Source organism: Aquarana catesbeiana, linkage group LG05 (assembly GCF_042186555.1).
Source record: "Aquarana catesbeiana isolate 2022-GZ linkage group LG05, ASM4218655v1, whole genome shotgun sequence".
NCBI lineage: Eukaryota > Metazoa > Chordata > Amphibia > Anura > Ranidae > Aquarana > Aquarana catesbeiana.
Window position 1 is genome coordinate 210,924,714 of NC_133328.1, and position 26,481 is coordinate 210,951,194.

At 43.6% G+C, this 26,481-nt stretch overlaps 1 protein-coding gene across 5 annotated transcripts in view; it reads left to right on the top strand.

The window, feature by feature from the left end:
* The window catches only part of SUGCT (succinyl-CoA:glutarate-CoA transferase), a 1,840,030-nt gene that overhangs the window by 1,422,640 nt on the left and 390,909 nt on the right, over positions 1-26,481 (top strand). For all 5 annotated transcript variants that reach the window (XM_073630531.1, XM_073630530.1, XM_073630532.1 and 2 more), the window contains exon 13: positions 10,536-10,599. In XM_073630531.1, the coding sequence (XP_073486632.1) occupies positions 10,536-10,599 (64 nt within the window). The remainder of the gene's footprint in view (positions 1-10,535; positions 10,600-26,481) is intronic.

Below are 26,481 nucleotides of genomic sequence, written 5' to 3' on the forward strand. Positions count from 1 at the left end.
CTTCAAACCGGTGGAAAGGAACAGCTATATACCAGTAACGAGTTGCCATTATGAGCCATGGTTAATCAACATTCCGAAGGGCCAGTTTATTCGCTTACGGAGAAATTGTTCAGAAAATAATGACTATCTTAAACAAGCTCAGTGGATAGGTAAGAGGTTTGAAGAAAAAGGGTACAATAAATGTTTTATAGAAGAAAAAATAACAGAAGTCAATCAAACCTCAAGAGAAGCGCTGATCCAAGATAAAATCAAGGTAAATGACAAAACAGATGACATACCTCTGATAATGGACTTCAGTGTACAACACAGGAGGATGGAGAGGATTATAAAAAGACATTGGTCTATTTTAAAAACTGATACTACTTTGGCAAATATACTCCCAGAAAAACCGAGATTCATTTATAGACGAGCTCCCACTCTAAGGGACATCATAGCTAAAAATGTACCCAACCCACCCAAGAGAATAACTGATTTAACCTTTTTTCAGGGTAAAGGATTCTATCCCTGTAAAAGGTGTTATGCCTGCATAAATACTAATCAAAATGGATACAAATGTCAGAAATTTTCTTCAACAAATACTGGACAAGAATTTGAAATAAAGGATTTTATATCCTGCAGGACTGAGGGGGTGGTATATGCTTTACAGTGCTCCTGCTCCCTCCAATACATTGGCAGAACGAAACGACCAATGTGGAAGAGAATGAGAGAGCATATCCAGAACATTAGAAAAGGCTATCCAAAACACAGTGTTTCAAAACATTTTGATAGGTACCATAACAGAGAACCCAGGGGTCTCATATGAATTACATGTCTAATAAAAGTAGGTTTTAACAGGATTTAAGTCTATGCAGGAAGCAGGATGATGATTAACTCATGCTGTAGCCATGGTAACCACTCTGCTGTTGTGCTATAAAGCTGAGTCCGTCAGAGCTTGTATTATCCTTGAAAAAGTCACGTGACTGTGATGCAACGCGTGGGAGGAGCCAAGGACGCTCTGTGCAGATCAGCAGTATCACACAGTGTACTGCAGTGAATCTGCTCCTGTCTAAGGCGGCTGACTGCTATAGTAAAACCTGCATATGCCTTATCATTATAAGGCACACGTGAGTGGATTGAAGTTTGCCTGTGTACCTTGGTATCCTAACTATTGCACAATGATTGTTTTTTTCTCTTATCTGCCTGTCACATGAGATCTGTTTATGATTCTCACATTAGTTGTGAACAGAAGCAAAAGAAACATTGTTACTATAAATGTCAATGAGCACCTTAATTAAGCAAGTGTTTTTAAACAGCTTTGCTAGTGGGACCGGATCAAAGCTCTATACCAATCGGATTCTACACTTGTATAATTGAACCTTCTGAATACATCCCTATATATTTGTTTTTATGTTGATTTTTTTATGTGGATTTTTTTACACATTTGGTGGCACTAATAATTTTACACTTTTTTGATTGCTGGATTTTTTAGGAATTTTACTCACCGCTGGATTTATTTGAGTATTTATATTTATTTATATTTATTCATATATACTCATTTTTATGCACATTGTGAAGCGCTTCAAATATCATTATTTAACCTCGTATGCTGCTAAACTCGCATTACCTCAGTATGTAAAAGCTGTAAAATGGACGTTTTTCACTGTCGGTTATCAGCTGTTGGTTTCCAGCATTCAGAAGAGGTTTTCAACTGCCCTATGTACATGAGGCCTAACTACAGGCATACCCCACTTTTAAGTACACAATGGGGTTTATTTACTAAAGCTGGAAAGTGCAAAATCAGGCTCCCGTCTGCATAGTAACCAATGAGATTCTAACCCCAGGTTGTTCAATTAAGCTTTGGTAATAAAACCTGGAAGCTCATTGGTTACTATGCAGAAGTGAGCCTGATTTTGCACTTTCCAGCTTTAGTAAATAAACCCCATTGTGTACTTAAAATTGGGGTATGCCTGTAGTTGTTAATTTCTCAGTAGCTGCTCACACTTTATACCATTCAAAACATTGTACAAACATATAAGTCTAAAATTAGTGCAGCACTACTATAGTGCAAATATTGCAAAATAATTATAGAAATAAACGTGTTTTTGTGATACCTTATCACCCTAATGCCGCGTACACACGGTCGGATTTTCTGATGGGAACTGTTCGATGGGAGCCTGTTGTCGGAAATTCTGACCATGTGTAGGCTCCATCGGACATTTTCCGTCGGAATTTCTGACAAACAAAATTTGAAATCTGGATCTCAAATTTTCTGAAACAAAATCCGTTCTCATAAATTCCGATCGTGTGTACACAATTCTGATGCACAAAGTTCCACACATGCTCGGAATCAAGCAGAAGAGCCGCACTGACTATTGAACTTCATTTTTATCAGCTCGTCGTACGTGTTGTACGTCACAGCGTTCATGACGTTCAGAATTTCCGACAAGATTTGTGTGACTGTGTGTATGCAAGACAAGTTTGAGCCAACATCCATCGGAAAAAAAACATGGATTTTGTTGTCGGAATGTGCGATCCTGTGTACACGGCATAATTATCTGCATTAAATAAACCTTGTGCAAAAAAGTATTGTGTCCATATAATCTACAAATTACCCATAACTTCTGCAAGAAGTCGCTTTCCGCCAAGTGTGTCTCTTGGAGCAATGCTATGTCTGATTTTAATCTTTTTAGGTGCCTGAGGATCTTCATTATTTTTGTTGGGGAACGCAGCCCCTTAATGTTTCAGGATGTTATTTGTAGAGTATTCATGGGTCAGGTAGGGGGAAAATAGTGTATGAGATAGTGTGCGGAATTTACCTGTGTTAAGTGACTGACGATAAAATTCAGGTGAAGTAGTTCAAGTTTCTGGTTTTGTGGCTGGAGGAACCATCCCTTCTTAAGAGAGTAGGACATATAGAAAAGGAAGAAGGAAAATAAAGAAAATAGATTAACCTTGAGAAACAAACCTTGTGACTTCACTTTTTTACGTATGCAATTTCACCACCGCTTGAACTGCTAGCCAGCAGGCCAGAAAAATATACGATTGAGATTGGGTGCTACTCCACAGACAAAGTGGTAGACTAAGGCGTGGACATCCACATTACCTTGTCTTGTGAATTCCCATAATGGGTAGAACAAGTGGTGAAGGAGCATATTTACCTCTCCTGAGGGAATAAACGTGGTGAGGTCTGGTGGCAGAAAACATAACTAAGAACAGATCACATATTGATGAAACAGCACATGAATCTATTAAAACACTTAAAAAAGAACAATAATGAGAAAAAGAAAACTCAACTGGCAAGTAGCGTGTGATAGCTCTAGGTTCATACTTTGCTGTCTGTCCTAGAGGCTATAGGCTCCTGGAAAGCAGGAGCTCAAAAAAGATATTAACCTGCACACCAATGGGTGTTTGGCGCCTGCTAGAGGGCGATTTCAGTGGTGAGCAGGCTGATCAATTTGGGAAGTGTGCTTTAGACGTTTTGGCAGGTCCTTCCTAGGGCTCCTTTGCTCTCTAGGCCCATATTTCACTTTTTCTGCGTTTGTTTCAGATGGGGTTTACCTGGGTGAGAGTGAAAGTGAATGCAGAAAGAAGGCTCCTTTTGTATAGCTCTGCGCATGCTGGTTGGAATTCCTTGCGTTTGCGGGATACCTCCACCGAATAGTCCGCAAAGATGAGAAGCTTGTGACCCTCTATCACAACGGAGCATGCTTTCCAGAAGCTCTGTAAAATGTCCATGCGGTCAGCATAGTTAAGATATTTTGCTATGATTGGTCTTGGGTGCTTGCGATCATTTGCTGGGGCCCCGATCCAGTGAGCCCTTTCCACGGTGCATCTGCGATTTAAACTGAGGGCTTCTGGAAGGGTGGAGGTGCATAGATCTAGGAGTGAGCCATGTTTGTGGGGCTCAAGGAGGCTGATTATCCGCAGATTGTTCCTCATGGAATGATTCTCCAGGTCCTCCATTTGTTCGTGCAGAAGTTGCTGAGGTTGGGTGTATTTTTCCATGGCTGCGCTCATAATATATTGGTCATCTTCTATTGAAGATATACGCTGTTCAGCTTCAGTCAGCCTCTGTGAGTGTTCTCCCAGCTCTTTCCACAGCTGCATTATGCCTGCTGACACCACTCTGTCTACTGCGGCTGTGATGGTAGGGGAAAGCAGAGCTGCCACTGCTTGAACGATCTTGTCATAGGAGTTATGTGCCTCCTGGTTCCCCATCCCGATTGCTTCCATGTCCTCATAGGGAGTCTTCCGTTCACTGAAGTTACCTGTGTCCTGTGACTGATGTTCGCCCTGTGAGGGAGATGAGGCAAGTGATTCGGCAGCCATCTTAGGTTTCCCTGGAGCTCCTGAGGAAGAAGGAGAAGTGTCTCTTGATTGAGAACTGGAGCAAGATTGCGGCTGTGTGAGATACTGTTCCATCCACGGCAATGTGGGGAGGTTGTGTGGAGGTTTTCTGGTGGGGGGATAGCTGCCCCAAGGCTTAATATGCCGATTTCTCTGTGGGCTGGAGCGGAGCCACCGATCTCCCTGTCCCTCATATATGGTGCTGGAACTGGAAGGGATCAAAGGGTTTAATGTGTGCTTAACCTATGTTTATGTGTACAGAGTGTGGTGTTTTTACTAAGTAATTTGCTGGATTTTATTTCCCTGCTTTGCAGGAAAACAAAATCAACCACATCTCTACTGACAGGATGGAGCTCTGCATTGGTTACATATGCAGAGCTTTGTCATGTATCTCTCCACACCGATCAGTGAGCGCCATCCATTGGCCGGCACCCACCAATCGGCATCTGCTGTGACTAATCACAGCAAAAGCAGTGCGCCCCCTAAGCTTAAGTGCAGAATTATGTATATATTATGTGTTATATACCTGATTCTGCACAGAACAGGCTCCCTGTAGAGGTTATAGGGAGGTTGTGAACTGGTTAAAAAGGGATTCTTCAATGTACTAAAACCATGACTTGGTTATCGGATAATGAGCAAACATGTGTTCAGTAAAATTATAATATACTGTCTGTATATAACGTTTGTACACATGCAGTACATATATTGCAGTCCATAAATACAGTATGGGTATCTTGATCTTTGCCATCTGCAGTGTAATGCATACAGTATACAGTACTTCACACAATACAGAGTACAGTGCCAGGTAGTGTCATATAATGAGGAAAAAATGAGTGGGTGGGTCACTGTATACGAGAAATACTTCTAGAGAAATATTTATCTAGTTAGCTTTGTAATTGCCTGGGTGTAAATCAGTCAGTAAGTCAGTAGGGTGGGTAGTTGAGGTTGACATAAAAAAGGGTCTTGGATCCTAGTGTAGGAGACTAAGGCATGCTAAAGTTGAGGCCGGGAGTCTCTGGAGAAATCTGCCATGGAGAACGTCCCTACCCATGGACCAAATACTGGATTGGCAAATAGTGGAATGAGGGGGTTGTGCATACAGGAGAGTTTTTTTTTTAGGTAATATAAAGTTGTCCTAGATCAACAGTTGTGGGGAAGCTACGTACAGGGATCTATGGAAGCAACATAGATCCATTTGGCTCAGGTCATACTCCATATTATCATATTGAGTGATAAGTTTGACCAAACAGTAGTAGAACCTATTTGCTATATGACCGTTGGCCCACAAAGCTATTGCCAAGTAATCCATTACTAAGAAATGTAGAAGAGGCAACAGTGGACAGCCCTGATGCATCTGGTTATTTATCATAAAAAGGCCAAAAAAGCAAACCATTGGTCTTAGATCAGATGATGATAGAGGGTCATAGGTTTTTGGTGAAGGGAATCACCAATACCTATTTGCTGAAGTGAAGCGGAAAGAAAAGGCAAGCTGATCTTATTAAATGTCTATTTGTCATCAACAATAAGCAAGCACAGAAGGATTGCTCATTTACTGGAGTAAGAAATTACAATATAAACCGTAGTGGTATTAGCCCTCACCCCCTGTCACTGAATGAAGCTGATCTGATCTTTGTAAACTAGATGGAGTTGCAGTTGAGTGACTATCATCTTGGCTAATAGATTGGAATCCAGATTGATAAGCGATATTGACCTGTAACTACAGTTTTTTTAAGGGTCCTTACATGGTTTGGGAAGTAATGTGTGCCTCTAGGGTCTGGGGTTAAAAAGGGCAGATGTTGGAGACAGTGTTGCATATATCAAAGTACAGAGGGGATAGATAAACACTCTTTAATGTCAAAGCGAAAGACAACTTATTAGATTGATCTAAACCTGTTGCTATAAATCATAATGCTATTAAAATTAAAGCTCCAGGGCCTGCTAATAGCCATACATGTGGAACTTTTCATAGCAATAGGCAGATGTGCATTTTTCTTCTTCCAAATCACACCATTGTACCCATTGTTACCCCTGGCTAAATCAATCAGGTGCCAGGGGTCAAACTCCAATACAGAGTGTACTCCATCCCAATCGTTTTGCCTTTTTGCTCATGTGTCCACAAGGCAAAGGGACACTCTAAGCAGAGTCCTGTATATGTGTGTATATATACAGTATATGCTATATTACCAAAAGTATTGGGACATCTGCCCTTACATGCACATGAACTTTAATGGCATCCCAGTCTTAGTTCATAGGGTTCAATATTGAGTTGGCCCACCCTTTGCAGCTATCACAGCTTCAACTCTTCTGGGAAGGCTGTCTACGGGGTTTAGGAGTGTGTCTATGGGAATGTTTGACCATTCTTCCAGAAGCGCATTTGTGAAGTCAGGCACTGATGTTGGACAAGAAGGCCTGGCTCGCAGTCTCCACTCTGATTCATCCCAAAGGTGTTCTATCGAGTTGAGGTCAGGACTCTGTGCAGGCCAGTCAAATTTCTCCACCCCAAACTCACTCATCCATGTCTTTGCACCTTGCTGCACTTGTCCAAATCATTTCTTGGAGGGAGGATTATGGTGTGGGGTTGTTTTTTAGGGGTTAGGCTTGGTGCCTTAGTTCTAGTGAAGGGAACTCTTAAGGTGTTAGCATACCAAGACATATTGGACAATTTCATGCTACCCATTTTTGTGGGAACAGTTTGGGATGACCTTTCCTGTTAAAACATGACTGCACACCAGTGTACAAAGCAAGGTCTATAAAGACATGCATGAGTGAGTTTGGGGTGGAGGAACTTGACTGACCTGCACAGAATCCTGACCTCAACACCTTAATGAATTAGAGCGGAGACTGTGAGCCAGGCCTTCTCTTCCACATCAGTGCCAGTGTAAAGGTAGGTGGCACAATACTTTTGGTAATATAGTGTAAGTGTATATATCTCAACTGTATTACTTTCAAAATGTTTGAAATATTTCTTGTCAATCACAGATCTCTCCCACACTGAATAGCTATCAATGTGACATGTCTTTTCTAACCAAGACTTGTTTCAGAGTATAAACTTACAGTATTTTAAAAATCATTTAAATATTCACTCTGGGCAACCACAGTTGAAATATATAATGTATGTGTGAACCAAAGGTATTGCTAAAATTATAAAAGACCAAGGACACGCTTGGATTTCATAGGTGAAAAAGAACTTGTGCATCATTGATGTACAGTTTGCACACATATGCCACCTACAAAATAGGCCTTAGTTACTGTGCCATGTATCACAGTCTCACAGATATGTATAACATAAGGATAAGGGATAAGTAAGCATAATTTTAAATACCATTTTAAAAACTTGAAACTCTTCCATTGCATATGCTTTTTCTGCACACAGTATGCTGTATAGGTCTAATACTATGGGGTCTTTAACCACTTGCCGACCGCCTCATGCAGATATACTGCGTCAGAAGGGCACGAACAGGCAGAATCACGTACCTGTACGTTCCCCTTTAAGAGGCGGCTAGCGGGAGCGCGCCTGCGGCAAGCTCCGTGAGTCGGGTCCTGGGTCCCACGGAATCGATCGCCACAGGGATACCTGCGATCGCCTCACGGGGAGGAAGAACGGGGAGATGCTAATGTAAACAAGCATCTCCCCATTCTGCCTAGTGACAGTGTCACTGTTCTCTGCTTCCTGTCATCGGAGCAGAGATCAATGACATGTCACACACAGCCCATCCCCCGTACAGTTAGAAACATGCCCCTAGGACACACTTAACCCCTACACTGCCACCTAGTGGTTAATCCCTTCACTGCCAGTGTCATTTACACAGGAATCAGTGCATTTGTATAGCACTGATTGCTGTATAAATCACAATGGTCCCAAAAATGTGTCAAAAATGTCCGATGTGTCCGCCATAATGTCTCAGTCACAATAAAAATCGCTGATCGCCGCCATTTAAAAAAAAAAAAAAATTATTAATAAAAATGCCATAAAACTATCCCCTATTTTGTAAACGCTATCACTCTTGCGCAAACCGATCAATAGTAGCTTATTGCAATTTTTTAACCAAAAATATGTAGAAGAATACGTATCGGCCTAAACTGAGGAAAAAAATTGTTTTTTTATATATTTTTGGGAGATATTTATTATAGCAAAAAGTAAAAAATAATGTGTTTTTTTCAAAATTGTCGCTCTTTTTTTGTTTATAGCGCAAAAAATAAAAAGCGCAGGGGTGATCAAATACCACCAAAAGAAATTTGTGGGGAAAAAAAGGATGTCAATTTTGTTTGGGAACCACGTCGCACGACCGCGCAATTGTCAGTTAAAGCAACGCAGTGCCGGATCGCAAAAAGTGCTCTGGTCAGGAAGGGGGTAAATTCTTCTGGGGCTGAAGGGGTTAAAAAAAATAATAATCACTTTGCGATTGTCCCAAAATTCATGCATGGGTAAAGAATAATACCTGTAATGTTTGTAATATGTGTGTAATACTTTCCTTATAAGAGGCGGTACCAAAAAGTTTTGAGCTCTGTTTGCAAGAAAGTACTTTATTTAATTATGTTTATACACTATCACCTTCAAAATAGTCCCCTTTCACAGCAATACAGCAATTTCAGCTTTCTTGTCACCTCTGGAATGTGTCCTGGAAGTCTTTTTTTCGAAGCGTGTCAAGCACCTTCTGTGATCCGGGCTGGATCTCCACAATGGTGTCACAGTGACCTTTAAGCTGGATCTTCATCTTTGGGAAGTGGGTGAAGTATGCAGGAGTAGGGTTGGTGCAGAAGTGAAATCATGTTGTTTCTGGCAAGAGACTCACCTTTGTTCTGTCCATTATGAAATAGCAGACGTGGCAGTGCCATTATGTGGTCAGAATAGCACCAGTTGCACAGCTCCCGATGTACACAGGGTGATTTTGGCACACTGACTTATGAAGGTTAGTGCTACCTGTGACTGTGCATTCAGCCTAGTGCTGCTATCTGTTGGCGTGTTGCAAAACTAGTCTCAAAACATTTTGATTCAGATTTAGTCATAAGAGAAAAGTCGCTTTATGAACATTTGACTATTAGAGTTAACATTCACCTATAGAGAAAATAGCCTAACACTATAGGCAAAGAACATTTGACTGGCGAAGTAGCGCTAGGCCCCAATTTAATACATTTTGAGAATTCGGACATTGCAACTTTAGGCCTTGGCATATTTTTGCTGTGACTATGTTAGCCTTAATAAATAAACCCCACTGACTCGGGACAAGATTGCAGCAAATTACATCAGAGTTCAATTAGACTGATTGGAGTTGATTCACTAAAGACAAATAGGCTGTTCATTTTGCCAGTGAATTTTCCCTTAGCTTAGTGAACGAGGTGAAGTTCTGCTGACTTCCATCATCAAATCATGAGCAAACAAATATATATATATATATATATATATATATATATATATATATATATATAATAATTATTTTTATATTTCCATTGGAATTAATTGGGTATTCCCTGCAAAGTGAATCTTCAGTACATTCACACAGCTAAGGGAAAATGTCCTAGCAAAGTGAAAAGCTTTAGTAGATCAACCTTTAGTAGATCAACCTTGAGTCATTGAGTCAAGGAATTGAAGCATTTTCAGAGTGTGATGAGAAATGGCAGTCTTCTTCTCTCTCCCTCTATCATCTCTTAGCAAATGTTTATTTTAATGGAAGGAAATATTCATAGGAAAAATATATTCTTATTCTCTTTTAGGCATTTTATGTTGCGAAGACTAGGAATAATGTTGAAGTGTAAAACTGTACTAACCCACAGCATCCAATTAGATAATTTCTACTAAAACCATATGATTATTGGCTAAAAATATCAATTCTAATTGGTTGAAGTGGGTTACTACATTTTGCTCTTCAATTTGTAATATTGGCCAAAGATAGGCATATGTCCCCTCAGCAAGGCATCCTTGTGACTCAGCCAACAGTGTCTATTTATTCAAATGAACCCTTTCACACAAACAAAATGTATAATAACATGTTTTTTTCAATGTGCAGGCCAGGGTCATATATATATATATATATATATATATATATATATATATATATATATATATATATATATATATATATATATATATTCCAGAAGTCAGCTTTCCTGCTCTTTATCTAATAAGGATTATATAAGGTTGTTTACCCTGCCTGTATATAATGAAATGTGTATACATTAAAATGTTCATGGCTTTTTTGTGTATTTTACAGGTTGCACACAATGGCCTTATTCTTGAAATGGATCATCCTGCAGTGGGCAAAATTTCAGTTCCAGGTTAGCTGCACAGTTTAATGACTTTACTAATTTGACACTTTTTTTTTGCTATTTTGTTTGATATATTTTTTATTTTTACTTTTTTTAACTTTTTACCTAATAACCTAAAGCTCCAGCTTTACTGTAATACATTTTGATTGGTTGCTTTTGTACTTTACAGTTAGCACTTTGATCCTTCTACAGTTTAATACAGCTGTATGTTTTGTATTAGTCACTCCTATATAAATTTCACTTACTAATGAGCTTTGATAAAGTAAAGTGGAGTAAATTTTTTACTCATATGAAAAAATATACTTTTTATATGAGTAGAGCAGACCAACAAAAAGTTGTATAAATATCAATGATAGACATAAAATAAAGAGGTAATTAAAATAAATATATATATATATATATATATATATATATATATATATATATACACACACACACACCTACACTCACTGTATGCATATTCAGTATATATTTGCTACATTTTTGCACATAGATACTCGCTTGTACACATTTGTAGACACATAAACACATCTGGAACTTATTGGCAGTCTGTAATCTGGCTATGGAGGTTTTCATGCAGGTAGGAAAGCGTTTAGGTTCCAAGGGGAACTTGCAATCATTCTGCATACATTACTTAATCTATCTTAGAGAAAAAGTATACTCCTTATGGGACATGTGCAAAGTGCAAGAAGAGGGAGTTGAAAGAAATGTCCAAGGATATGTCAGGGAAAACTACAAATTAAACTACACTATACAGGTAAAGTGTACTATAAATTCTAAATTATTTTAACAACGAGAAGCCCTACATACCACCTAAGAATTGGATTTAGAATCCAAGCTGGAGACAGAGCTGCAACTGTAAAGCATCAACTGCCATGGAGAAAATGGGAAGTTACAGTATTAAACTCTTTAAAGTGGTTGTAAAGGCAGAAGGTTTTTTATCTTAATGCATTCTATGCATTAAGATAATAAGCCTTCTGTGTGTAGCAGCCTCCCTCAGCCCCCCAAATACTTACCTGAGCCCCATCTCTGTCCAGCGATATGCACGGGACTCTCCCTCCTGATTGGCTGAGACACAGCAGCAGCGCCATTGTCTCCCGCTGCTGTCAATCAAAGCTAGTTAGCCAATTAAGAGAGGGGGGGCACGACCAAGCTGCGGCTCCATGTTTGAATGGACACACAGAGCTGCGGCTTGGCTCGGGGGCCCAATAGCAAGCTGTTAGCTATGGGGGCACTCGACAGGAGGGAGGGTCCAGGAGCAACGAAGAGGGACCGGAGAAGAGGAAGATCCAGGCTGATCTGTGCAAAATTATTTCACAGAGCAGGTAAGTATGACATATTTATTATTTTTAAAGAAAAAAAAACGTGACTTTAGTATCACTTTAAGATAAACTGTTCAGTAAGGAGCCAGAAGTGATCAAACAATGCATTTACAGAATATTTTACTTATACATGTTAATGCCTTGTTATTCTGGAATTAGTCTTTTACTTGAAGTACATATCCTTCCAAACTGAAATATAGCTGCGTAATCTGTTGTAATGAGAAAGATCAAAATCACCAATTATTTCTGTGGAATGATGTATGCCTACAAAAGAAAATGTTCACCCTATGGTATAATTCTGAGTATAACTGAGACACAAGTAGGATTGCATTTACTTGTTTTGGTTTCCTGGAGTAGAGGCAAGGGAACTCTAGCTATGCATGTTGAGAATACTGCAGCAATATTGCAGTCCTTCTGAGTCATAATTGTTGAGTGTTCATGTGTGGGTTGATGGAGGACATCAGGAAGTTGTCTCTGATAGGATAGCTACTGTGTTGAAGTTAACCTCCTTGGCGGTATGATTATTTCAGATTTTTGATGCTCAAAGTGGTACAATGTTTTGCATGGAAATGTGGCATTTTATATTGTAGGCCTGTAATTCTTAAATCTGTCCAAACAAGAGTCTAGTAGACAGCCTGGGTATGATAAAGTTTGAAACACGAAATCATAAATTACAATATAATAAATAACTATAAATAAATATAACAACTAATAATATAATAAAAATTATTCAATAATGTAATCAAATCAAAAACACTGAAATTTGCTCAGTAGCAGAATTGTCGTTGTTGTTACTTTCAGTGTTTGATGACGAATTTCCCCACAAATCGCTATCCCTCAATTCTGCAAGTGATTCTAATTTATTATCGCTGTTTTCTAGCTGGTCTAAAACTGCTTTTGATGTAAAGGGATGGTTTTGGTTGCTATGGATAATCTTCAGTTTCCAGACAGAAAGAACAGTATTTATAATATAAAACTGGATGCAGAGCACTGGACAAACCACTAGGGGCAAAAGGGATGTGAAATTATTTGATACAGTAATGTAATCTGTAAGATTACAGTGTACTGTATGTATTGTGTGTGTTTCACTTTTTGAATTTGGCGCCGTGCTCCATCCCCGTGCATCGCAACGCTCGCAGGGAGCGGAGCCCAGCTCTGTGATACATCGAGCGGAGACACAGCTGCACACAGCAGAAAGACATTGCAGGATCCTGGGGACAAGGTAAGTAACTGTACCTGCGATGGGAATCCCGAGTGTGGCTCGGGGTTACCGCTTTTGGTACTGAAAATCCACCCCGAGTCACACTCGGGAATACCGCCAGGGAGGTTAAACAAATGGTATTTGGACGGCCAAGCCAGAATAGTACAATGCCAGACACACCGGAGGTGGTGGATGGAGACAAACTTTTGGAGGGATATAGGGCCACCCACAAATTGGTGGTCAATGAGCTGTGGAGGGAAACACAGCTCAAGATTCTCCACAGGGCCTTTATACCGGCTTTCATGGACCCTGCCAACCTGCTGTCGGCTACATGCTCCTGGTGCGGGGCTAGTAAACCCTCCTTGCTACATCACTTTTGTCCTTGCACACCCGTCAGTTCCTTTTGGGACCAAGTTTTATGCTACATATTGTCAGGACTGGGCTCAGCCCTACCTCTCAGAGCTGGCCACTCAGCTGTTGGCTAATTGCCAGCTCCTATCTCTCCACAGTTACTCAGCTGTTGATGATATCCTGCACGTCAGTCCTGCCTACTTAAGCCTTCCAGCCCAGAGGATCTCTGCCTTCGCCTTAGTCAACATCACAGAGACGCTCTCCTGCATTCCTGTTAAAAGACTTGCCTAGTTGACATCCCTTCTGGTTCCAGATCCTGCTTGCTGTTTTACTACGCTTATCTCCGGCTCCCTGAATTTTGGCTTGTCTGGCTATCCGTTCCGGCTCCTGAACTCTGGCTATGTTTTGATTAGGTTTGTTCTATTTACTTTAATTATTAAACAAGTGTGATTTAACTGTACTTCTGTCTTGGTCTGATTTCATGGTTTCTGACACACATACGGAGTCACAGTGGTCTCCTTACCCAAGACTCTTCTATTGTGTATGTTTAGCTATGTGGAAGCACAACTGATGACAGGAAACTGAAGAACGCGCCTGGTATCCTCCTGATCCCTTCTCAATCTATTGGCGGCACATCGGATCTTTTAAAAGCTTGGACCTCTCCGAAGGCACCATTCACGACTTATGTCAAATGAGATTTGAAAGCTCTTCTTTGTATGAAAAAATTGAACATTCTGGTCCAAAACTATTGGTCCACCAGACGATTTTTTGCCTGCTGGACATCCTTCATAGAGTCATCCTTTCAGCTTCAGAAATACAGCTTCTACTGTCATCTTTTCAATTCACAGAATGGTATGCTAAGGATGAGCATTCTAGGGAAGCTGAAGATTCACCCTTCTACCACCTCCAAGGGACCGACCCCACTCTTTATGTTTATTCACTGACCTTGCCCCCGGACAGCATATAAAGTGCTAGGTTGTCTTTAGCCCCGTACACACAGTCGGATTTTCCGATGGAAAATGTTCAATGGGAGCTTGTTGTCGGAAATTCCGAACGTGTGTAGGCTCCATCGGACATTTTCCATCGGAATTTCCATTACACAAAATTTGAGATCTGGATCTCAAATTGTCCGTCAACAAAAGCCGTTGTCCTAAATTCCAATTGTGTGTACACATATCCAACGTACAAAGTTCCACGCATGCTCGGAATCCAGCAGAAGAGCCGTGCTGGCTATTGAACTTAATTTTTCTCAGCTCGTCGTACGTGTTGTACATCACCGTGTTCTTGACGTTCAGGATTTCCGACAAGATTTGTGTGACCGTGTGTATGCAAGACAAGTTTGAGCCAACATCCGTATTTTCTTTTTGTGTTATTTTCTTGTATGTTTTTTTCAAAATTCAATAAAAATATTTTCAAAAATAGAATAGTACAATGCCAAATTTTAGTTGATGATAAAAAAAAAACATACCTTTTATCCTACTTACTCAGGAAATACTGTGCCATTAGCTCTAGCTGCTTAGTTACCTCAGCAGTATTACTCATGAGATCCATGGATGGGACCACACTTCCTGCCCTGTTTAGTGTTAAAGATTAGGGATGAGCCGAACACCCCCCGGTTCGGTTCGCACCAGAACCTGCGAACGGACCGAAAATTCGCACGAACGTTGGAACCCCGTTGACGTCTATGGGACTCGAACGTTCGAAATCAAAAGTGTTAATTTTAAAGGCTAATTTGCATAGTATTGTCCTAAAAAGGGTTTCGGGACCCGGGTCCTACCCCAGGGGACTTGTATCGATGCAAAAAAAACTTTTAAAAACGTCCGTTTTTTCGGGAGCAGTGATTTTAATGATGCTTAAAGTAAAAAAAAAGTGAAATATTCCTTTAAATATCGTACCTAGGGTGTGTCTATAGTATGCCTGTAAAGTGGCGCGTGTTTCCCGTGTTTAGAACAGTCCCTGCACAAAATGTAATTTTTAAAGGAAAAAATCTCATTTAAAACTGCTTGCGGGTTTAATGTAATGTCGGGTCCTGGCAATATGGATGAAAATCAGTGAGACAAACGGCATGGGTACCCCCCAGACCATTACCAGGCCCTTTGGGTCTTGTATGGATATTAAGGGGAACCCCGCACCCAAATTAAAATAAGGAAAGGTGTGGGGCCACCAGGCCCTATATACTCTGAACAGCAGTATACAGGCGGTGCAAACAAGACAGGGACTGTAGGTTTGTTGTTAAAGAGGAGTTCCACCCAAGGGCTCCATTAAAAAAAAAAAAAATTAAAAGTCAGCAGCTACAAATACTGCAGCTGCTGACTTTTAATTGGACACTTACCTGTCCCTGGGTCCAGCGATGCGGGGGATCGAAGCCCCGCTCGTCCCCCCCCTCCGCTCATCGGCGCCGGCATTTCAACTGTGGGCGCCGGGCTGTGGCTTCACAGCCTGGCACCCACTGTGCATGCGTGAGCGGCGCCGCGCGCCGTGATTGGCCGCTCAATTACCTGGGACCTGTAATGGGTCCCAGATGATTGACAGGAGGGAGGGAGCAGAGCCCTTCCTGTGCCTGGGGGGAAGTGATGTCACCAGCCCAGGCAAAGGAAGAGGCAGACTACGAGGGACAACCTAGCAACAGGCATTTAGAGGTAAGTAAAAAAAAAAAAATATTCAAATTTTTTTTGTTTTTTTTTTTACAATTTTTCAGGTATTTTTGTTTTTTTGGGTGGAACCCCACTTTAAGTAGAATCTGTTTGTAATTTTTAACCGGTACATTTTTAATGTGTTTAGCTCCAGCCAAAAAATCTTTTTTAAGCTTTTTGGAAAACATAGGGAAGGGTTATCACCCCTGTGACATTTGTTTTGCTGTCTTTCCTCCTCTTCAGAAGATTTCACCTCACTTTTTGTCCCAATGACAAATGTTTTTTGAAAATTTGGGTTTTTCTGTGGAACAAGGATTGGAAAGCATCAGTGGAAAGGAGAAATGTTTTTCCCATATTAACTCTTACAGGAGAGAATTTCCCTTCCTAGGGGTAGATTTCATCTCACTTCCTGTTGTCTCCTTCCGTTTGCAAGTAGGAGTCGTTTGTAAGTTAGATGTTTGAAAGTAGGGGCCTGCCCTATATACTCAGCAGAAATTTGGGCCTTAGGTGTTGTTGTGGCCACAACACTGTAAGCCCTCACAGGGCCCTGCTGTGAAATATTAGATCAAGAATTGTAATTACATGCCCCTGTTGAACAAGGGCAGAAAAATTGGGCCTTTGGTGGTGGTGGTGCTGGTGCCACAACACTGTAAGTCCTCTCTCGCTCTTGGCGGGCGCAGAAATGGGCCCTGCTGTGAAATATTAGATCAAGAATTGTAATTACATGCCCCTGTTGAACAAGGGCAGAAAAATTGGGCATTTGGTGGTGGTGGTGCCACAACACTGTAAGCCCTCACTCGCTCTTGGTGGGTGCAGAAATGGGCCCTGCTGTGAAATATTAGATCAAGAATTGTAATTACATGCCCCTGTTGAACAGGGGCTGAAAAATTAGGCCTTAGGCACTGGTGCTGGTGCCACAACACTGCAACCCCTCACAGATACTCTAGTTGGAATGCAGAAATGAGCCCTGCTGCAAAGTATTGCATCAAAAATTGTAATAACACGCCCCTGTTAAACAGGGGCTGAAAAATTGGGCCTTAGGCACTGGTGCTGGTGCCACAACACTGCAACCCCTCACAGATACTCTAGTTGGAATACAGAAATGAGCCCTGCTGCAAAGTATTGCATCAAAAATTGTAATTACAGGCCCCTGTTAAACAGGGGCTGAAAAATTGGGCCTTAGGCACTGGTGGTGGTGCCCAGAACCAAAAATGTTCTTACAAGCTATCAGCGTGATGATTGAGGAGGAAGAGGATAATTACTCAGGGATAGTCACTCAGCATAGGCAGTCTTTGAAGGGATCTGAGATTAAAAAAAAAATTATTCGGTTACATCAGCATCAGGTGCTTGGTAGCTGGTGGTGATCCAAGACTGATTCGTTTTTATGAAGGTCAGTCGATCGATCGAGTCGGTGGACAGACGCACCCTGTGATCGGTTACAAAGCCTCCAGCAGCACTGAATGTGCGTTCCGAAAGAACGCTGGATGCAGGACAGGCCAGTAGCTCAATTGCATACTGTGCAAGCTCTGGCCAGTGATCCATCCTCAAGACCCAGTAACCCAGAGGATTTTCAGTGGGAAAGGTTTCCAAGTCAGATCTTGCCCCTAGGTATTCCTGCACCATGAAAAACAGACGCTGGCGATGGTTGCTGGAACCGATCATACCTTGGGGCTGCGGACTAAAAAATTGTCTGAACGCATCGGTCAGACGGCCACCTTCTCCACCACTCCTTCTTTGACTGACCGAAGCCTCAGCAACACGTTGTCCAGAAACAGGAGTTTGTAACCTCCCAGTCTCTGGGAGCGCGTTGCACAGACCTTTCTGCAAGGCCTCCCGAAGATGTTTCATCCTCTGCTCCCTCTGCGATGGCAAGATAAGGTCCGCAACCTTACCCTTGTAACATGGATCAAGGAGGGTTGCCAGCCAGTATTGGTCCTTCTCCTTGATACCACGAATACGTGGATTCTTACGCAGGCTTTGCAGGATCAGGGAGGCCATGCAGCGTAGGTTTGCTGAGGCATTCGGTCCGGAGTCCTCTGGGTCACTAAGGACGACATGGTCCGCAGCCACCTCCTCCCAGCCACGTACAAGTCCATGTGTTTCTTGGGACTGATACCTTAAAGACTGCTGCTGCTGCTGAGTGCCAGGCTCCACCTCCATACTGACACAATCTTCCTCCTCCTCCTCCTCTTCCTGTGTGATCGGCGGGCACGCAGGAACACTGTCTGGATAAAGGGGGCCTTGAGAGCTAAGGAAGTCCTCCTCTTCCTGCCTCTGTTCTGCCTCAAGTGCCCTGTCCATTATTCCACACAGTGTGTGCTCCAACAGGTGGACAAGGGGGACAGTGTCACTGATGCATGCACTGTCACTGCTCACCATCCTCGTGGCCTCCTCAAATGGTGACAGGACAGTGCATGCATCCCTGATCATGGCCCACTGGCGTGGGGAAAAAAAACAAGCTCCCCTGACCCTGTCCTGGTGCCATAGTCGCACAGGTACTCATTGATGGCCCTCTGCTGCATGTGCAGCCGCTGCAGCATGGCCAACGTTGAGCTCCACCTGATGGGCATGTCACAGATTAGGCGGTTCTTGGGCAGGTTAAACTCCTTTTGGAGGTCCGTCAGCCGAGCACTGGCATTATATGACCGGCGGAAATGCACACAGACTTTCCTGGCCTGCTTCAGGACATCCTGTAAGCCTGGGTACCTTCCCAAGAACCGCTGCACCACCAAGTTAAGGACATGAGCCAAACAGGGCACATGGGTCATTTGTCCCTGTCGGAGGGCAGAGAGGAGGTTGGTGCCATTGTCACAAACCACCATTCCTGCCTTAAGTTGGCATGGCGTCAACCACCTCTGAACCTGCCCCTGCAGAGCTAACAGAACCTCTGCCCGAGTGTGGCTCCTGTCCCCCAAGCACACCAGCTCAAGCACCGCATGGCATCTTTTGGCCTGCGTACTTGCGTAGCCCCTTGAACGGCTACGGAGCACCACTGGTTCCGAGGACAAAGCACAGGAAGAGGCCATGGAGGAAGAAGAAGAGGAGGGGGTGGAGGAGAGAGGTGTGTCACAATCATTAGCATTTTGGAGGTGTGGTGGCGGAACAACCTCCAACACTACTGCACCTTGTCCTGCATCCTTCCCAGCTGCCAGCAGAGTCACCCAATGCGCCGTGAAACTTAGGTAATGTCCCTGTCCATGCCTGCTGGACCATGAGTCAGCGGTAATATGCACCTTACCACTGACCACCCTGTCCAGCGAGGCATGGACATTGCCTTCCACATGCCGGTAGAGAGCCGGAATCACCTTCCATGAGAAAAAGTGGCGTTTGGGTACCTGCCACTGAGGAACCGCACATTCCACAAACTCACGGAAGGGGGCAGAGTCTACCAACTGAAAAGGCAGCAGTTGAAGTGCTAGAAATTTTGCCAAGCTAGCATTCAACCGCTGGGCATGTGGATGTCTGGGAGCAAACTTCTTTTGGCGGTGCAGCAGGTGGGGCAGGGAAATTGCCTGGTACAATCTGACGTCGGTGTACCAAAAGCAGATTGCCCACAAGTACTTGGCTGTGACACACCTAATTCTACACCTTCATTCCTCTCAGTACAGGTCTCAGAGAGGACTGAAGGTATAGTGGGGTTGGAGATCTCAGCTGATGAGGAGCAAGGAGAGGTCCTCTTTGTTCTTTGGTGTGGGTCTTTTAGATACGCTTGCCAACGAACTGCATGGCAGGTCAACATATGTCTGGTCAAGCATGTGGTACCCAAGCGGGAGATGTTTTGGCCACGCGAGATACGCTTGAGACATATGTTTCAAATAGCAGTGGTGCGATCTGATGCACTCATCTCAAAAAAGGCCCACACCAAAGAACTTTTTGAATAACGCGCAGAGACTGCAGCGCCCTGCACATGTGGAGCTTTGGGGTGTGATGCAGTCAAGGTGCTGCCCTTAGGCTGGCCCCTGGAGGGCATCCTGCCTCGTTAGTGATGTGCTGCCTCCTCCTCCTCCTCTCTCCTATCAGGCACCCACGTTGAGTCAGAGACCTCATCATCCCCTCCCTCCTCATCACTGGAGCAAACCTGGCAGTATGCTGCAGCAGGGGGAGCATGACTGCCAGATTGCTGTCCTTCTTGGGCACCCCCTCTGTCCGTGCTCACATTACTGCCTTCATCAAGCTCAGTATCATCAGCAGAGCCTTCCAAATGCTGGGCATCCTCCTGGAGCATGTACCCAACACTGTGGTCAAACAGTTCGAGGGACTCCTCAGGAGGACATGGTGGGGCTAGGGAAGGAGTCACTGATGACATTGAGCCAAGGGAAGAGGCCGCTGCTTTGCCAGACAAAGTACCCTGGGCATGGGTGAGAGAGGATGAGGAGGATGAGGATGGCTTGGTCATCCACTCGACCAAGTCTTCCGCATGTTGCGGCTCAACACGGCCAGCTGCCGAAAAAAAGGCCAAGCGTGTCCCACGGCCACATGCTGCTGAGGATGCACCGTCTCCACGACCAGCACTAGACACAGAGCCTGCTTGCCCTCTCTTATTGGCTTGTGACTGTCTGCCTCTCCTTCTTGGCCTTCCAGACATACTAATGGCCTGTAGCTGCACTAAGCTGGGATATATATATACAATATATATATATATATATATATATATATATGTACTGATACTGCAGCTAGCAAAATCAACTGCCTGCCTGTAGTATGAGAACACCACCAACCTTCTACAGGTAGCTTTAGCTGAACACTGTGCAGAGCTCGCCAAAAACTAACTTGTAGCTTTTTTAGCTGCCTGCGGTAGTGATAGGATCAGGAAAACACCACCAACCTTCTACAGGTAGCTTTAGCTGAACACTGTGCAGAGCTCGCAAAAAAATAACTTGTAGGTTTAGCTGGACACTGTGAGGAGGACGCACCACACTAACTTGTAGTTTTAGCTGAACACTGTGAGCAGGACGCACAGCACTAACTTGTAGGTTTAGCTGAACACTGTGAGGTAGACGCACCGCACTAACTTGTAGTTTTAGCTGAACACTGTGAGGTGGACACACCACACTAACTTGTAGTTTTAGCTGAACACTGTGAGCAGGACGCACAGCACTAACTTGTAGTTTTAGCTGTACACTGTGAGCAGGACACACCACACTAACTTGTAGGTTTAGCTGAACACTGTGAGGTGGACGCACCCCACTAACTTGTAGGTTTATCTGAACACTGTGAGCAGGACGCACTGCACTAACTGTAAATAGTCTAGCTGCCTGACTGTGGTACTAATAGGATCAAAAGAACACCAGCAATTTTCTTCAGGTAGCTGTATTTACTGTAACAAGACAAGCCTGCCTGTCAGTAAGAAGATAACAGGAACGGATCTAGCTGAACACTGTGAGCAGGACGCACCGCACTAACTTGTAGCTTTAGATGAACACTGTGCAGAGGTCTCACTATGCCAACTTGTAGGTTTAGCTGAACACTGTGAGGAGGACGCACAGCACTAACTTGTAGTTTTAGCTGAACACTGTGAGCAGGACTCACCGTACTAACTTCTAGGTTTAGCTGAACACTGTGAGGTGGACGCACCGCACTAACTTGTAGTTTTAGCTGAACACTGTGAGCAGGACGCACCGCACTAACTTGTAGGTTTAGCTGAACACTGTGAGGTGGACGCACCACACTAACTTGTAGGTTTAGCTGAACACTGTGAGCAGGACGCACCCCATTAACTTGTAGGTTTAGCTGAACACTGTGAGGTGGACATACCCCACTAACTTGTAATTTTAGCTGAACACTGTGAGCAGGACGCACTGCACTAACTGTAAATAGCCTAGCTGCCTGACTGTGGTACTAATAGGATCAAAAGAACACCAGCAATTTTCTTCAGGTAGCTGTAAATACTGTAACAAGACAAGCCTGCCTGTCAGTAAGAAGATAACAGGAACGGATCTAGCTGAACACTGTGAGCAGGGCGCACTGCACTAACTTGTAGCTTTAAATGAACACTGTGCAGAGGTCTCACTACACTAACTTGTAGGTTTAGCTGAACACTGCGAGCAGGATGCACAGCACTAACTTGTAGTTTTAGCTGAACACTGTGAGCAGGACGCACCGCACTAACTTCTAGGTTTAGCTGAACACTGTGAGGTGGACGTACCCCACTAACTTGTAGTTTTAGCTGAACACTGTGAGCAGGACGCACTGCACTAACTGTAAATAGTCTACCTGCCTGACTGTGGTACTAATAGGATCAAAAGAACACCAACAATTTTCTTCAGGTAACTGTAAATACTGTAACAAGACAAGCCTGCCTGTCAGTAAGAAAATAACAGGAACGGATCTAGCTGAACACTGTGAGCAGGACGCACCGCACTAACTTGTAGGTTTAGCTGAACACTGTGAGGTGGACGCACCACACTAACTTGTAGTTTTAGCTGAACACTGTGAGCAGGACGCACCCCACTAACTATAAATAGTCTAGCTGCCTGACTGTGGTACTAATAGGATCAAAAGAACACCAGCAATTTTCTTCAGGTAGCTGTAAATACTGTAACAAGACAAGCCTGCCTGTCAGTAAGAAGATAACAGGAACGGATCTAGCTGAACACTGTGAGCAGGACGCACTGCACTAACTTGTAGCTTTAGATGAACACTGTGCAGAGGTCTCACTATGCTAACTTTAGGTTTATCTGAACACTGTGAGGTGGACGCACCGCACTAACTTGTAGTTTTAGCTGAACACTGTGAGCAGGACGCACCGCACTAACTTCTAGGTGTAGCTGAACACTGTGAGGTGGACGCACCGCACTAACTTGTAGTTTTAGCTGAACACTGTGAGCAGGATGCACCGCACTAACTTGTAGGTTTAGCTGAACACTGTGAGGTGGACGCACCACACTAACTTGTAGGTTTAGCTGAACACTGTGAGCAGGACGCACCCCACTAACTTGTAGGTTTAGCTGAACACTGTGAGGTGGACGTACCCCACGAACTTGTAGTTTTAGCTGAACACTGTGAGCAGGACGCACTGCACTAACTGTAAATAGTCTAGCTGCCTGACTGTGGTACTAATAGGATCAAAAGAACACCAGCAATTTTCTTCAGGTAGCTGTAAATACTGTAACAAGACAAGCCTGCCTGTCAGTAAGAAGATAACAGGAACGGATCTAACTGAACACTGTGAGCAGGACGCACTGCACTAACTTGCAACTTTAGATGAACACTGTGCAGAGGTCTCACTACACTAACTTGTAGGTTTAGCTGAACACTGTGAGCAGGACGCACAGCACTAACTTGTAGTTTTAGCTGAACACTGTGAGCAGGACGCACCGCACTAACTTGTAGGTTTAGCTGAACACTGTGAGGTGGACGTACCCCACTAACTTGTAGTTTTAGCTGTACACTGTGAGCAGGACGCACCGCACTAACTTGTAGGTTTAGCTGAACACTGTGAGGTGGACGCACCCCACTAACTTTTAGGTTTATCTGAACACTGTGAGCAGGACGCACTGCACTAACTGTAAATAGTCTAGCTGCCTGACTGTGGTACTAATAGGATCAAAAGAACACCAGCAATTTTCTTCAGGTAGCTGTAAATACTGTAACAAGACAAGCCTGCCTGTCAGTAAGAAGATAACAGGAATGGATCTAGCTGAACACTGTGAGCAGGACGCACTGCACTAACTTGTAGCTTTAAATGAACACTGTGCAGAGGTCTCACTATGCCAACTTGTAGGTTTAGCTGAACACTGTGAGGAGGACGCACAGCACTAACTTGTAGTTTTAGCTGAACACTGTGAGCAGGACGCACCGTACTAACTTCTAGGTTTAGCTGAACACTGTGAGGTGGACGCACCGCACTAACTTGTAGTTTTAGCTGAACACTTTGAGCAGGACTCACCGCACTAACTTGTAGGTTTAGCTGAACACTGTGAGGTGGACGCACCACACTAACTTGTAGGTTTAGCTGAACACTGTGAGCAGGACGCACCCCACTAACTTGTAGGTTTAGCTGAACACTGTGAGGTGGACATACCCCACTAACTTTAATTTTAGCTGAACACTGTGAGCAGGACGCACTGCACTAACTGTAAATAGCCTAGCTGCCTGACTGTGGTACTAATAGGATCAAAAGAACACCAGCAATTTTCTTCAGGTAGCTGTAAATACTGTATCAAGACAAGCCTGCCTGTCAGTAAGAAGATAACAGCTACGGATCTAGCTGAACACTGTGAGCAGGACGCACTGCACTAACTTGTAGCTTTAAATGAACACTGTGCAGAGGTCTCACTACACTAACTTGTAGGTTTAGCTGAACACTGCGAGCAGGACGCACAGCACTAACTTGTAGTTTTAGCTGAACACTGTGAGCAGGACGCACCGCACTAACTTCTAGGTTTAGCTGAACACTGTGAGGTGGACGTACCCCACTAACTTGTAGTTTTAGCTGAACACTGTGAGCAGGACGCACTGCACTAACTGTAAATAGTCTAGCTGCCTGACTGTGGTACTAATAGGATCAAAAGAACACCAACAATTTTCTTCAGGTAACTGTAAATACTGTAACAAGACAAGCCTGCCTGTCAGTAAGAAAATAACAGGAACGGATCTAGCTGAACACTGTGAGCAGGACGCACCGCACTAACTTGTAGGTTTAGCTGAACACTGTGAGGTGGACGCACCACACTAACTTGTAGTTTTAGCTGAACACTGTGAGCAGGACGCACCCCACTAACTATAAATAGTCTAGCTGCCTGACTGTGGTACTAATAGGATCAAAAGAACACCAGCAATTTTCTTCAGGTAGCTGTAAATACTGTAACAAGACAAGCCTGCCTGTCAGTAAGAAGATAACAGGAACGGATCTAGCTGAACACTGTGAGCAGGACGCACTGCACTAACTTGTAGCTTTAGATGAACACTGTGCAGAGGTCTCACTATGCTAACTTCTAGGTTTAGCTGAACACTGTGAGGTGGACGCACCGCACTAACTTGTAGTTTTAGCTGAACACTGTGAGCAGGACGCACCGCACTAACTTGTAGGTTTAGCTGAACACTGTGAGGTGGACGCACCACACTAACTTGTAGGTTTAGCTGAACACTGTGAGCAGGACGCACCCCACTAACTTGTAGGTTTAGCTGAACACTGTGAGGTGGACGTACCCCACGAACTTGTAGTTTTAGCTGAACACTGTGAGCAGGACGCACTGCACTAACTGTAAATAGTCTAGCTGCCTTACTGTGGTACTAATAGGATCAAAAGAACACCAGCAATTTTCTTCAGGTAGCTGTAAATACTGTAACAAGACAAGCCTGCCTGTCAGTAAGAAGATAACAGGAACGGATCTAACTGAACACTGTGAGCAGGACGCACTGCACTAACTTGCAACTTTAGATGAACACTGTGCAGAGGTCTCACTACACTAACTTGTAGGTTTAGCTGAACACTGTGAGCAGGACGCACAGCACTAACTTGTAGTTTTAGCTGAACACTGTGAGCAGGACGCACCGCACTAACTTGTAGGTTTAGCTGAACACTGTGAGGTGGACGTACCCCACTAACTTGTAGTTTTAGCTGTACACTGTGAGCAGGACGCACCGCACTAACTTGTAGGTTTAGCTGAACACTGTGAGGTGGACGCACCCCACTAACTTGTAGGTTTATCTGAACACTGTGAGCAGGACGCACTGCACTAACTGTAAATAGTCTAGCTGCCTGACTGTGGTACTAATAGGATCAAAAGAACACCAGCAATTTTCTTCAGGTAGCTGTAAATACTGTAACAAGACAAGCCTGCCTGTCAGTAAGAAGATAACAGGAATGGATCTAGCTGAACACTGTGAGCAGGACGCACTGCACTAACTTGTAGCTTTAAATGAACACTGTGCAGAGGTCTCACTATGCCAACTTGTAGGTTTAGCTGAACACTGTGAGGAGGACGCACAGCACTAACTTGTAGTTTTAGCTGAACACTGTGAGCAGGACGCACCGTACTAACTTCTAGGTTTAGCTGAACACTGTGAGGTGGACGCACCGCACTAACTTGTAGTTTTAGCTGAACACTTTGAGCAGGACTCACCGCACTAACTTGTAGGTTTAGCTGAACACTGTGAGGTGGACGCACCACACTAACTTGTAGGTTTAGCTGAACACTGTGAGCAGGACGCACCCCACTAACTTGTAGGTTTAGCTGAACACTGTGAGGTGGACATACCCCACTAACTTTAATTTTAGCTGAACACTGTGAGCAGGACGCACTGCACTAACTGTAAATAGCCTAGCTGCCTGACTGTGGTACTAATAGGATCAAAAGAACACCAGCAATTTTCTTCAGGTAGCTGTAAATACTGTATCAAGACAAGCCTGCCTGTCAGTAAGAAGATAACAGCTACGGAT